The 14,163-nt window shown below is 37.3% G+C and overlaps 1 protein-coding gene across 1 annotated transcript; it reads left to right on the top strand.

The window, feature by feature from the left end:
- The first annotated feature begins 281 nt into the window (after window positions 1-281).
- On the top strand, window positions 282-13,560 carry LOC123656612 (trypsin-2-like). Its single transcript, XM_045592281.1, has 5 exons — window positions 282-344; window positions 938-1,167; window positions 5,115-5,221; window positions 6,141-6,328; window positions 13,348-13,560. Exons 1-5 carry the CDS (start codon window positions 282-284, stop codon window positions 13,501-13,503), a joined length of 744 nt encoding a protein of 247 aa, XP_045448237.1. The 3' UTR covers window positions 13,504-13,560.
- The last annotated feature ends 603 nt before the right edge of the window (window positions 13,561-14,163 follow it).

Below are 14,163 nucleotides of genomic sequence, written 5' to 3'. Positions count from 1 at the left end.
CATTTTTAATTATGATCGAATTTCGACCACTGGGCGTCCAGTATTAAATATAAAATGATGTAGGTATTTGAAATAAACACCTGTATAAACACATGATGGTAATTCGATAATAATTTGTCACGATTTTAAACAATGGCTTTACAGAACTATCAAAAACGGAATTATTACAAGTCTTGTTTTAGTACAAGTAGGTATCTTCACTGATTATTATTTTACGAATATGTTTATCTGTAATAGAATATTTTTTGCAAGTTTTCAGATAATAATATTAATAGTACAAAATGTGCCTAATATTAAGTGCGGAAGAATTAAAAGAGTTATTGGTGGACAAGAAGTGCCTTGTGGTATTGTAGATTTATAAATTTTTACTATACTTAGTACAAATTTTCTAATATGAATTTGACAAACGACTTGCTTGCCACTGAACTGTTATTAGTAATCATTAATTATTTTTAACCGACTTCAAAAAAGGAGGAGGTTACTCAATTCGACCGTGTGTATTTATATATTTTTTTGTATGTTGGGGATCATTTCATCGTTTATGAACCGATTTTGATAATTGTTTTTTTTTGTTGGAAAGGAAATATCCAAAGTGTGGTACCATGATAAGGAAACCAGAATCTCATGATGCATCCCAGAGAAATCAAGGGAAACCCTCGAAAATCGTAGTGACGACTAGTGCGTTTGTTAATTTTTTTCGTCTACTTACGCTGTATTACTTGTCGATGTAATTGCAGTCGGTTTTTTTTTCGTTTGCGAGCAAACACAATTATATAAATAATTGGATTAATTTAAGTATAAACAAATATACCTTTAAGCAATATATTTAACCTTTCATTTCCAAACAGAATAATCTTATTATTTAGTATTTGAAACCTCAAACACACTTTTTAAGCGCTATTGTACCAATACAATGCGCAGTTTTTAATTTCTTCTTTTTGATCTAGGTACTCAAAATCGTGTTGCATCTTTACAAAATGCTAGTAATTTTCAACACTTATGTGGCGCCACTTTAATTTCACCACAAATAGCTGTAACAGCAGCGCATTGCGTAGAACATGAACCAGAAAATTATCGTCTCCACCTTAAGAACTTCTGTATCAATGATGGCATTGTTACACCATCCACTCAGGTTCTAGACATCATTCCACATCCTCTATTTGATCGGTAAGTGAAAATACTTAATCTACATACCTTCGTGAGGCATTTTATGGGACGTGAACGTGATACAATAAATATTGTTTTCTGATAGGACGCCATACGTCAAATATATAAATACTAGCTGTGCCCGCGGCTTAGTCCGCGTTGAAATTAGTGTGTCACAAAGTTTTCCCAGCAAACTTCCAGTGAAACTCTCATCAAAATCGGCTTAGTCGTTCCGTAAACCTTCCTCTTGCTAATGGTGGAGCCCTCTCTCAAATGGTGAAACAGCATGAAAATCCGTTCAGTAGATTTTGAGCGAATCTATCACATACACTTTTGGGGACTTTGTTTTATAATACACTAACTGTTGCCCGCGACTACGTCCGCGTGGTTATGAAGATATGCATTACTATTAAGATGTTTTACGCAAATTATTTTTTTATTTCAGACACTTGAAATGCTTATCAAACTGAGTAACTTTTTAAAAGGCACAATTTAGTATAATTTAATAGTTATTTTTATAAAACCTCTCTATACACCACATTTTTAGTTTTATTTTCAGGCTGTATATGTTTCATACACACTATCGACCCCAATGAAACCCCCTTAGCGGTGGAATATCGTAAAATCCGTTCTTAGCGGACGTCTGCTAACTATAATTTACTCCCTGCCAAATTTTATCTTTGTCTAACCTGGATGGACCACCCAGCAGGTTTTGAGTTCTCGTCATGAGTTTGTTAGTGACCTTTCTCTTTTATATATATATGTCAGAGATGAAGAAGAAGGTATACTTTTCGGCTTGAAGGTATATTTCTCTTTCTCATCGTCTCAGAGTACTCAGTTTACTGTGGGCTTCAGTGGGTAGTGTTGACTCAACAAATAAACACAATTCAATGATATCACCAAATTATTATAACACAGGATTCACTTAACAGAAAGATAACGCAGCACGGAAGGCGGGATAGTTATTAGTTAAGGGGGCGAAGACTAACTTCTTAGTATTCGATGGTTTCACGGTTCACCGTGCGGGTGCCGAATCCATCGTGTGGCAGAGGGAGTAACTCAGAGCAGTGCCTAGGATTTGCGACCTAGGTGTAGGTTTAAGGAGGCCCCCTTTGAGATACGTATCAACGCTCACCTTCACTGCTCGAGTTATACGTCCCGCCTAGCCAAATTAATCGTAATAGATAACAATTAATTCGTTTGTACAAATTAATTATTGAATGAGTCTAGGTTAAGCTACTAGCAGGATACAACAAGTGTATCGTGCCAAGCCAGAGCCAAGACTGCCTTAGCAGCGGTTGCACCGTTCGTTTAGTACACGTCAGAATAACTCGAGTAATATAATAAATGAGGGTAGGTGACTATCGAACGATGTGCTAGGTGGCGCGTCGATCACCCCACTACTCTAACAGCTAATAATTGACAACTGACATTATCTGAATACACCCAAGTCAAACACTTGACGTTCCGTATGCATACTCTGCGACATATAGATTATGATGCATTATTTGGACACCTCCTCACCATCTATAGAGCATATATTTTAAATTTCAAATCTCTTACATCAAAAACATAAGACTCATACAAACTTCCAACCCCCGTTTTACCCCCTTAGGGGTCAAATTTCGTAAAATCCGTTCTTAGTGGATGTCTACGCCCTATAAGAAGCCTATCTGCCAAATTTCAAGTTTTTAGGTGTTATAGTTTCGGAGATTTCGTGATGAGTGAGTCAACCTACCATACCCCGTTTTAACCCCAAAAGGGAGTTGACTTCTAAGGATACATTATTTGGACAACTTCTAACCATCTATAGAATAATTTTTAATTTCAAGTCTCTTACTTCAAAATCATAGGACTTTCATACAAAATTCCAACCCTCGTTTTACCCCCTTAGGGGTCGAGTTTCGTAAAATCCGTTCTTAGCGGATGTCTACGTCCTATAAAAAACCTACCTGCCAAATTTCAAGTTTGTGGCTGTTATAGTTGCGGAGATTTCACGATGAGTGAGTCAACCTACCATCCCCCGTTTTAACCCCAAAAGGGAGCTGTTTTCTAAAGATACATTATTTAGACACCTTCTCACCATCTTAAGAGCATACATTTTAAATTTCAAGTATCTTACTTCTAAAACATAAGACTTTCATACAAACTACCAACCCCCGTTTTACCCCCTTAGGGGTCGAGTTTCGTAAAATCCATTCTTAGAGATAGTTTAAGCTCTATAAGGAGCCTACCTGCTAAATTTCAAGTATGTAGGTGTTATAGTTTCGGAGGTCTCGTGATCAGTGAGGCAACCTACGATCCCCCGTTTAACCCCAAAAACGAATTGATTTCTAAAGATACATTATTTGGACACCTTTTCACCATCTATAGAGCTTACATTTTAAATTTCAAGTCTCTTACTTCAAAAACATATGACTTTCATACAAACTTCCAACCCCCGTTTTACTCCCTTAGGGGTCGAGTTTCGTAAAATCCGTTCTTAGCGGATGCCTACGTCTTATAAGGAGCCTACCTGCCAAATTTCGAGTTTGTAGGTGTAATGGTTTCGATGATTTCGTGATGAGTGACCTTTCGCTTTTATATATATAGAGATAGATATACAAAACTCTAACTAAAGTTTTACTTTATTGTATTTATTTTAATATTTATATATTTTTTTTTTTTACTGCTATATTGAAAACTTTAGAATATTGACACGTTTTATCAAATGTGTCAATATTTTTTCTTATATTTTATTTTATTAACTCATTGCTATAACTACTGCTTGTAAACATCCCGCTCCCTCTGCAACGCTCTGCTCCAAAACAGGCTCATCGCCCGACTAAAACACGAGGAGCGAAGTTTAGATACAAAGTGACTCAGCAATTCTAATCTATTATAGACACAAATTTCATATTTACTGGGCTATCACGATTATATAATACTCCTAGATACTATTCACTCATATTATTATAAATTAAATTTTAGAGGATTAACTAATCGATGCTAAAGTCTAAATTATTTTTATATTTGTCTGTATGTATCTTGCCCGCGAGTCGTTCCAAAACTACTGAATGAATTTAAACGATTGATAAAATTTTATCCAGAAAATTCGTCAGTGGTATCTTGGAGAAAGGCATTAAAATCAAAATATGCATTTAATTCTAATTTATCATATAGGTAGGTACGACTATTTTCATAATGCAACAACTTTTTTGGATTTATCGCGATTTGTTAAATTTTTTAAATGTCCGACATTTCGGATACTTTACAGCAACCATGGTCGACAACGTAAATTCAAGGTCTTTTGTTCAAAAGAACACAAATTATAAATATCCTAACCCTTAGTAATATGTCGAAATAACTTTAAATTCGAAAAACACTGAAATATTTGAACCTAGGGCTAATCTTAAGATCACCTTACTATACATACTTTATCGAAGGAAGTTGCCGGTATATCCAGTTAATAAAACATCTCAGTTGATATAAATAATTTGATTATCTATGTTTGCTCTCCTAACTTTGCGGTATTCGTTCATCGATATTAGTTTTATATAAAGGTCCTCCACCTCCTTGTAATACCACCAACTCAATATCTATAATTCTTAGAAATATGAGGAATTCCATATCAAAAACAAATATATTTGTCAGGGAAAGGGTATGAAAACAGCTCACCTATATATATATATATGTATATATATAAGTATATTTATGTATTTATATGCGTATGTTTATTTTGCTTGTATTGTTTTATAGTCCTACCTCAACACTTACTTTTACTATTTTTTTACGCCTTAAGGTTGACTGGTAGATAAGGCTGTACGGCCTTAAGTCCGCCTTTTGCGCAACGTACTATCTTGATGTGTTGTTATGTTGTTTTTTTTTTTTTGGAGTTGTGTAATAAAGTTTGAATAAATAAATAAATAAATAAAACAGCTCACCTAAACTAATATAGACAAATCGGTAACAAACTTGTACGGTTTCAGATTTTCTAGAGCACATGATATAGCGTTGTTGCGAGTACAACTTGAATTGGATGACATAACATGGCTTAAAGATACAGTGATACCCCATTCTTCGTTTGGTATATCAGGTAACTGTGAATGAACTGCTAACGAGCTTGCCTTCAAATAATTATCTTTGTCACAGCCAATGAGTTATTAATAGACTTCTTGTGTGTCTGCCAAACGTTACAATCAAAATAAGAAGGTTTTACAAACGGATAATCAAGAAAAAAGTATTACCCATAATATGTTCTTTTTAATGTACGTAATTCAATATTTATAAATTACCTCTAAATCGCTTTAATATTCTTGTGTAGGTACTTTATGAAGAAACTACTTAAAATTAAAACTTAAAAATCAGACATCAAATTAAGTTTTACGAGGACATATGAATTAATATTTTAAAATATATCTATGTACATATACATCGCCATTTTCGAATATCGAATTGTCACAAAACATAATTTTCTTGAGGTTACTATATTTCATTCAAGTAGGTATTATAGATTGTTGTCGATTGTACTCGTCGATGAAAGACCGTTGTACTAGTCTATTTCTATAAATTCTCGCCCATCGCGTGAGCCCTTTTAACTGACTGTAATAGACTTATTATGCTTATGAAAAAATTAAACACAAGGTGTATTTACTTTTTAAATATTCGCTACAATAAGAAACCTAACTTTCTTTGATAAAAATAAATGGCCTTTGTACACTGTTTTTTATTTGCTTGCTGCTTGTGACATCAAATAACAGTTTCTTTTGAATGCATTATTATGTGTAGGCGGTACTACAAAATCAATTTTTGCCATTTCTGTTTACTTATCTGCCTGTTTGTTTCTACTAATAAACGACAGATAATATTATAAGGAGCAAATTAGGTAAAAACCCAAAAAAAATTGCTTAACATAACATAAAAGTTATTAAAAAATATTATCTTTGTTTTTAATTCTTGTATACCTACTCGTATTCTTAAATTACCTTTTCAAAATACATGTAAATATTTTACAGGTGAATGTACAATTTATGGTTATGGATATACAAATACAGAAACAAAAAAATTGTCAAATAAATTGCTTTCTGCACAACTTACATTGGTGTCTCTGGACGACTGTACTGAATCATTAGGACAATTCGTAGCTCCAAAATACGATAGCGGATTAATATGCGCCGTGGGCGACGGAGTTGACGCATGCCAGGTTCGCTTTGATTACTTTTTTCTCACATTCTTTGACTGCAAAGTTACTATCATAAATATCGTATTGAATTAAAAAGTAATGTATGTATATCGTATGAGTAGAGATAGGCTTATTGTGTATTATTTCATGGTGGTGAAACCGCTTTCAATATCAAAGTGTTAAGAAAATATATTTAAACCATGCTCAAATCTGGTACTGCTATCACGGAGTTTACATACTTTATCATCGACAAAAAATTTATTTAAATTTTACTTATCTCAGATATCTGATATAGATATCTCAGATCCACCACGGACTTTGGCCAGCGAAGCATGTTAGTGTGTGTAGTAAAGGTTCCACTTATATGCTGTTATATTATATACTAGCGACCCACCCCAACTTCGCACGGGAGCAATGCTGATACTAAATACAGTACAGAATGTCTTTATTTATAGTGTGAAGCTAGCTTATAGCATGGGTATTAACATAATATATAACAACAACATTCAAATATGCGTCGTTAGATTACACGTTGTTACAGAATGCGTTGAAGAAATAAAGGTTCACTGCTCGTTCCCCGTAGGTGATAGCGTGATATTATGTAGCCTATATGTTGACCTGACTTCTTAATAATATTCGTGCCAAATTTGAAGTAAATCCATGCAGTACTTTTTGAATTTATCCCGGACATACATACAGACAAACAGACAAAAATTCTAAAAACTATATTTTTGGCTTCGGTATCGATTGTAGATCACACCTCAAATATTCTTTAAAAAAAATATTCAATGTACAGTTTTGACTTTCCTACCATTTATAGATTATGTGACGTTTACGAAATGTTAATTTAACTATTTCTATAGAACTTTCGTATTTTAATAATACTAGCTGTGCCCGCGGCTTCGCCCGCGTTTAAATCACTGAGTCACAAAGTTTTCCCGGCAAACTTGCCACGATGTCCTTAGATGGCGAAGTGGCTTCTTCCGGATCTGGACAGATATAATATCATAAATAACGGTTCGTTATTAAACAGGTTTGTTATTTTTGTTGGCGTCCTGTCGTGTTGGCGTATTTGCGTGTTGGCGTATTGGCACATTGGCGTGTTGGCGTGTTGGCGCATTGGCGTGTTGGCGTGTTGGCGTGTTGGCGTGTTGGTGTGTTGGCGTGTTGGCGCATTGGCGTGTTGGCGTGTTGGCGTGTTGGCGTGTTGGCGTATTGGCGTGTTGGCGTATTGGCACATTGGCGTGTTGGCGTGTTAGCGCATTGGCGTATTGGCGTGTTGGTTTGTTGGCGTGTTGGCGTATTGGCGTATTGGCGTATTGGCGTGTTGGCGTGTTGGCATATTGGCGTGTTGGCGCATTGGCGTGTTGGCGTATTGGCGCATTGGCGTGTTGGCGTGTTGCCGTTTTGACGTGTTGGCGTGTTGGCGTATTGGCGTGTTGGCGCATTGGCGTGTTGGCGTATTGACGCATTGGCGTGTTGGGGTGTTGCCGTTTTGACGTGTTGGCGTGTTGGCGTATTGGCGTGTTGGCATATTGGCGCGTTGGCGTGTTGGCGTATTGGCCTATTGGCGTATTGGCGTATTGGCGTGTTGGGGTGTTGGCGTGTTGGCGTGTTGGCGTATTGGTGTGTTGGCATGTTGGCGTGTTGGACTGTTGGCGTGTTGGACTGTTGGCGTGTTGGGACATTGGCGTATTGGCATGTTGGCGTATTGGCACATTGGCGTGTTGGCACATTGGCGTGTTGGCATGTTGGCGTTTTGACGTGTTAGCGTATTGGCGTATTGGCGTATTGACGTATTGGCGTGTTGGCATATTGGCGTGTTGGCATGTTGGCGTGTTGGACTGTTGGTGTGTTGGAGTGTTGGCGTATTGGCACATTGGCGTGTGGCGTATTGGCGTGTTGGCGTGTTGGTGTGTTGGCGAGTTGGCGTGTTGGAGTGTTGGCGTGTTGGCGTGTTAGCGCATTGGCGTGTTGGCGTGTTGGCGTTTTGACGTATTGGCGTATTGGCGTGTTGGCATGTTGGCGTGTTGTCGTGTTAGCGTATTGGTACATTGGCGTGTTGGCGTGTTAGCGTGTTGGAGTGTTGGCGTGTTGGCGCATTGGCGTGTTGGAGTGTTGGCGTATTGGCGTGTTGGCGTGTTGGCGTATTGGTGTGTTAGCATGTTGGCGTGTTGGCGTATTGGCACATTGACGTGTTGGCGTGTTGGCGCATTGGCGTGTTGGAGTTTTGGCGCATTGGCGTGTTGGCGTGTTGGCGTGTTGGCACATTGGCGTGTTGGCGTGTTGGCGTGTTGGCGCGTTGGCGTGTTAGCGTGTTGGCGTATTGGCGTGTTGGCGTATTGGCGTGTTGGCGTGTTGGCGTGTTGGCGCATTGGCGTATTGGCGCATTGGCGTGTTGGCGTATTGGCGCATTGGCGTGTTGGCGTGTTGCCGTTTTGACGTGTTGGCGTGTTGGCGTATTGGCGTGTTGGCGTGTTGGCGCATTGGCGTGTTGGCGTATTGGCGCATTGGCGTGTTGGCGTGTTGCCGTTTTGACGTGTTGGCGTGTTGGCGTATTGGCGTGTTGGCGTATTGGCGTGTTGGCGTATTGGCGTGTTGCCGTATTGGCGTGTTGGCGTGTTGCCGTTTTGACGTGTTGGCGTGTTGGCGTATTGGCGTGTTGGCGTGTTGGCGCATTGGCGTGTTGGCGTATTGGCGCATTGGCGTGTTGGGGTGTTGCCGTTTTGACGTGTTGGCGTGTTGGCGTATTGGTGTGTTGGCATGTTGGCGTGTTGGACTGTTGGCGTGTTGGACTGTTGGCGTGTTGGGACATTGGCGTATTGGCATGTTGGCGTATTGGCACATTGGCGTGTTGGCACATTGGCGTGTTGGCATGTTGGCGTTTTGACGTGTTAGCGTATTGGCGTATTGGCGTATTGACGTATTGGCGTGTTGGCATATTGGCGTGTTGGCATGTTGGCGTGTTGGACTGTTGGTGTGTTGGAGTGTTGGCGTATTGGCACATTGGCGTGTGGCGTATTGGCGTGTTGGCGTGTTGGTGTGTTGGCGTGTTGGCGTGTTAGAGTGTTGGAGTGTTGGCGTGTTGGCATGTGTGCGTGTTGGACTGTTGGCGTGTTGGCGTGTTGGCGTATTGGCGTATTGGCGTGTTGACGTATTGGCATGTTGGAGTGTTGGCGTGTTGGCGTTTTGGAGTTTTGGCATGTTGGCGTATTGGCGTGTTTAAGTTCAGCGGACAATAAAAAAAATGTCGATGTTTCCGATTTTAGTAATTTTCCAATATGCAATGAATCAAAACTAATGAATGTAAACTATGGCTAAAGGTACTGACAGACGTGCTCAAAAAAAGCATGCTAATAAGCTTGCTTAAAATTAGCATGCTCTGCAAACTGTTCACATTTGCCAGAAATAAGCATGCTTGATTTAAAGCATACTCTTAAATAGGCATGCTCAAAGCAAACGTACGGACAGACGTGCTATTTGGCACCAGGCTCTCGGCCAAAATAGATGTACAAGTATATAGTGATCTTAGGTTTTTAATTTTAGTTTTAATTATTTTCATTGTTAAACTTGAATCATTCATGTCCTTTAATAAAGCCTCATAAGCATTAATACGAGCAATATTATTTTTATATAAAGGAGAATGTGTGTTCCACAGACATTCGTAACTTCTATAATGTGACACAAAAAGCAAAGTTTTTTCTTCTCCCCAACGCGACATATTGCGGGTTTAATTTTAATTAATTACATCAATTTTATTAATTGCATAAACAGTCGTCCGCCGCAGATCGAGACAAAATGGATAATAGCATGCTAATAAGCAAACATGTTCAGACGTGCTCGGAGCACGCCCCCCACCTACCCGCGCCTCAGGTAGCATGCTCGAAAATCAAACGTCGTTTGATTTTTGAGCACGCTCTAAATAAGCATGCTCATTATATTACACACGTGCTACTAATGAGCACTTGCTCAATAAAAGCATGCTTTCGTGCTAGTAATGAGCACGTCTGTCCGTACCTTTACTCTAGAAGAAGTGTCTTCCAGCTAACCTGCGGTAGTTGTTTTATTTATTTTTTATTACCCGACTGCCAAGGAAGGGTTATGTTTTTCGCGCGTATCTTTTATGTATGTAATATTCTTTACTACCTCATATTTCCAAAACCACTGAACGGATTTACATAATTGAGTTATCGTTAGGTTCGTCTTAGCTGCCCAAGTGTTCTTAGATAGGTGACATTAAAAAAAATCAAACATGGCGCCTGCGCGAAGCCATTGTAGTTAATGAAAAATTTTTTTTCTCGAATACTACAATATGGGTTTAAAATTGAAGGGCACAATACAAGGGTTTTAAAAAGGTATATCATGATTATTATTACCGTAATACTAATAAAGAAATACAATATTAAAGTTTAAAAAATGTGGACTTTGCTCTTTCCCACGCCTATGCCATGCCAAACTCGCCTCCTAGGCGACGATCAACTTCGGGGTGTAGCCTTTCTAATAAAATACAATGGTTAAAAAAAACATACAATTAAAATTACAAATAAAAATTAATAAATGTCACACCAATTTACAATTACATTAATAAAATCAATAACAAATACATAATACCAAATACAAACAAATAATTTTAATAATAATTTCATTATATTAAAAACTAATAGTTGTTGACTTAAGCAGTCACCTATTTGCTAAAGGTCAGGCTTACGTTGCTTTGAGCAGAGTGAGATCTTTCTCCGGGCTTGCTATCAGTTCTCTTGACCCTAAAAAATTACTTAATCAACCACATGATGTAAACTGTTTTAATGAATTGAACCGATTACGTAATTTGTCTGACTAAAAAGACTTAAATAAAATAATAATTAAAAGAAAAACAAAAAACCCGCCTGCGTGAAGAACAACTAGGTAATATAAAATCAACTGAAAAAGCTGGAACAAGATAAAAATTCAATATGCACACAAAGTCAGCGAAATAAATAGAAACAATATCAAACATTTTGTGCTGTACATTTAAAATATATTAATACGGTAGTCCTTCGAAACTTTATGCAACGTCGAAGATTATATTATGCAGTCGGAGGCATGAAATTGAGGATAAGTCAAATCATTCTCTCTTTGTGCACTATTTTAATTTACATTTACTCTATTTCTATTTTATTAACTTAATTTTATTTCTATTTTTAAAACCAAACTCCTACGCCTTTAACTATTTAAAGAAATAAATATTCAAAGCTCAAGGCATATAAATACCAACAAAGTACTTTAATACAAAAACTTCTTTGATTTAAGAAAACAATTCTTCTTCTTTGAAGCCTTTAAAAATTCCGGCGAAATTAAACGAGTGATATATGCAATCATTACTATCACTGGCCGCTTAAATGTTTATTTTGAAAAGAGACTCAAAATAGTTGTCTCTCTTTTAATTTTTCACCGGCGGGCAAAAAAAGTGGAGGTTCTCAATTCTTGTGTATGTTATCTCAGTACTTTTGACTGGGTGGACTGATTTCTATGTTTTTTTTTTTTAAACCAATGGTGGTGCATGTTATGTGTTCCCATTTAAATGAAATTGAGGTCTGACAAGTACTTTTTGAGCTATATCTAATAATTCGTATTTACTCGACAATTTTTTATCGACCTACGTTGTATTATACCGCATAACTTTTCACTGTATGTACTGCTTTTATGACTCTTGTTTTAATCGAAAGCTAATGCTTGCTTGGTGATCTCATTTAAGTTTGATCGATATCTGATGACTACTTTTTGAGTAATCTTTGATAACGCGTATTTACTTAACTTTATTTTTTCGTCTACCAACGTTGTATTATTTTATTACTTGTCGATGTAATTGAAGTCTGTTTTTTTCGTTTGCGAGCTAAGAAAATTATTGCCGACTAAACACTCAAAACACAAACTACTTACGAAAATAAATATAAAAATAAACAGATACCTTCATCAAACTTTGCCTTTTGTGTCAGTGTGTTTATCTATCTATATCTATATTCTATATCTATAATCTATAATCTGTCTATAATATATATAAAAGCGAAAGGTCACTCACTCATCACGAAATCTCTGAAACTATAACACCTATAAACTTGAAATTTGGTAGGTAGGCTTCTTTTAAGACGTAAGCATCCGCTAAGAACGGATTTTACGAAACTCGAGCCCTAAGGGGGTAAAACGGGGGTTGGACTTTAGACATAGGACTTTCATACAGACGTATGAAAGTCCTATGTTTTTGAAGTAAGATGCTAGGGTATTTAAAATGTATGCTCTATAGATGGTGAGGAAGTGTCCAAATAACGCATCGTAATGTAGAAATATAAAGGGGAAAGATCACTAACTCACTCATTACGAGAACTCAAAAACTGCTGGATCGTCCATCCATCCAGGATGGACAAAGATGAAATTTGGCAGGGAGGTAGTACAAAAATATATATTTTATGCAATATCTAACCTTTACGTTACTGGGATAATTTTTTACTAGGATATTTTATTCACCCTTGTCGTCAGTCACGGAGGAGCGTGCGTTACGCTATTCCGTGGCATATATTTACGTAGAACCATATCAAAAACTGAATTGCGTGCAGTATATTTTAAACATATAATTTACACTTCAATACTATATTATTACTACATTATTTCATACCACAATTCTGATGAATTCAAAGAACCATTTTGTTCGACGCGCCGCGCGCTTCACGCGGACGTAGTCGCGGGCAACAGTTTTATAAAACAAAGTCCCCAAAAATGTATGTGATCGATTCCCTCAAAATCTACTGAACGGATTTTCGTGCGGTTTCACCAATGGAGAGAGGGTTTCAAGAGGAAGGTTTACGGAACTGTTAAGCCGATTTTGATCAGAGTTTCACTGGAAGTTTTGCTGGGAAAACTTTGTGACACACTAATTTCAACGCGGGCGTAGCCGCGGTCACAGCTAGTTATTTATATAACATTAAGTACATTATCATCGTCGTAAATGATTTTCAAATTGAATTTACTATATTTTATGACAATAAATATATATTGTATTTTCACAGGGAGATTCGGGAGCACCATTGATGTGTGCGGGAAAATTGGAAGGTGTCAGTAGCTACGGGCTCAGTTGCGGAGTACCTAGAATACCCGGGGTGTACACCAGCATTGGTGCTCATTTGCAATGGCTTAGGAGTATTGTAGAGGACATACAATCATAGCTATACATATATGTACATATATAGATATAACATCATTATGATTTTAAATCAATCAAAGCATAGTTCTCTATTCTGCCTTGGTACGAAGTCGTGTGGATTATTATTGTAGTATTGTGTTGTAAGTATCCACCTTACCGAAATAATATTCAAGGTTTATTGATCACTTTAGAAAAATTCAAAACGTTTATATAAACAAAATATTCTACGTGATTAGTGTGCATAAAACGATTCGAAGTTACAATAATAGATGGGCTCCTTTTTGATTTATTTCATTGGATAAAGAAAAAAGCTGCTCTTCATAACCTTTTTACATAACCGTATAAATAACAAAATTGACCGTCCGCCCCTCCACTATCACATGTGCCCAGGCTATCAGAACGAGTTTGTAATTTTAAACCCTTCAGTGTTGATACAAAAATAATTGTGTTTGCTCGCAAACGAAAAAAAAACCGACTTCAATTACATCGACGAGTAGCACAACGTCAAGTAACGCGTTGCGCGTTATCAAAGATTACTCAAAAAGTAGCTATCAGATCTCAATATATGTGACCACATGACAAACATCAGCTTTCGATTAAATTAAAAATTATTAAAATCGGTACACCCAGTAAAAAGTTATTGCGGATTTTCAAAAAGTTCCCTCGATTTCTCTGGGATCCC

This window comes from Melitaea cinxia, chromosome 9 (assembly GCF_905220565.1).
Source record: "Melitaea cinxia chromosome 9, ilMelCinx1.1, whole genome shotgun sequence".
NCBI classification, from domain to species: Eukaryota; Metazoa; Arthropoda; class Insecta; order Lepidoptera; family Nymphalidae; genus Melitaea; species Melitaea cinxia.
This window is presented reverse-complemented; position numbering and strand designations above follow the sequence as displayed.

Bases quoted from the DNA above. Each gene is read 5' to 3' on its own strand.
- LOC123656612 (XM_045592281.1), top strand. From the start codon at position 282: ATGTGCCTAATATTAAGTGCGGAAGAATTAAAAGAGTTATTGGTGGAC. The intron at 1,168-5,114 runs GTAAGTGAAAAT...GTACGGTTTCAG, and splicing joins CCACATCCTCTATTTGATCG to ATTTTCTAGAGCACATGATA. The intron at 5,222-6,140 runs GTAACTGTGAAT...AATATTTTACAG, and splicing joins TTCTTCGTTTGGTATATCAG to GTGAATGTACAATTTATGGT.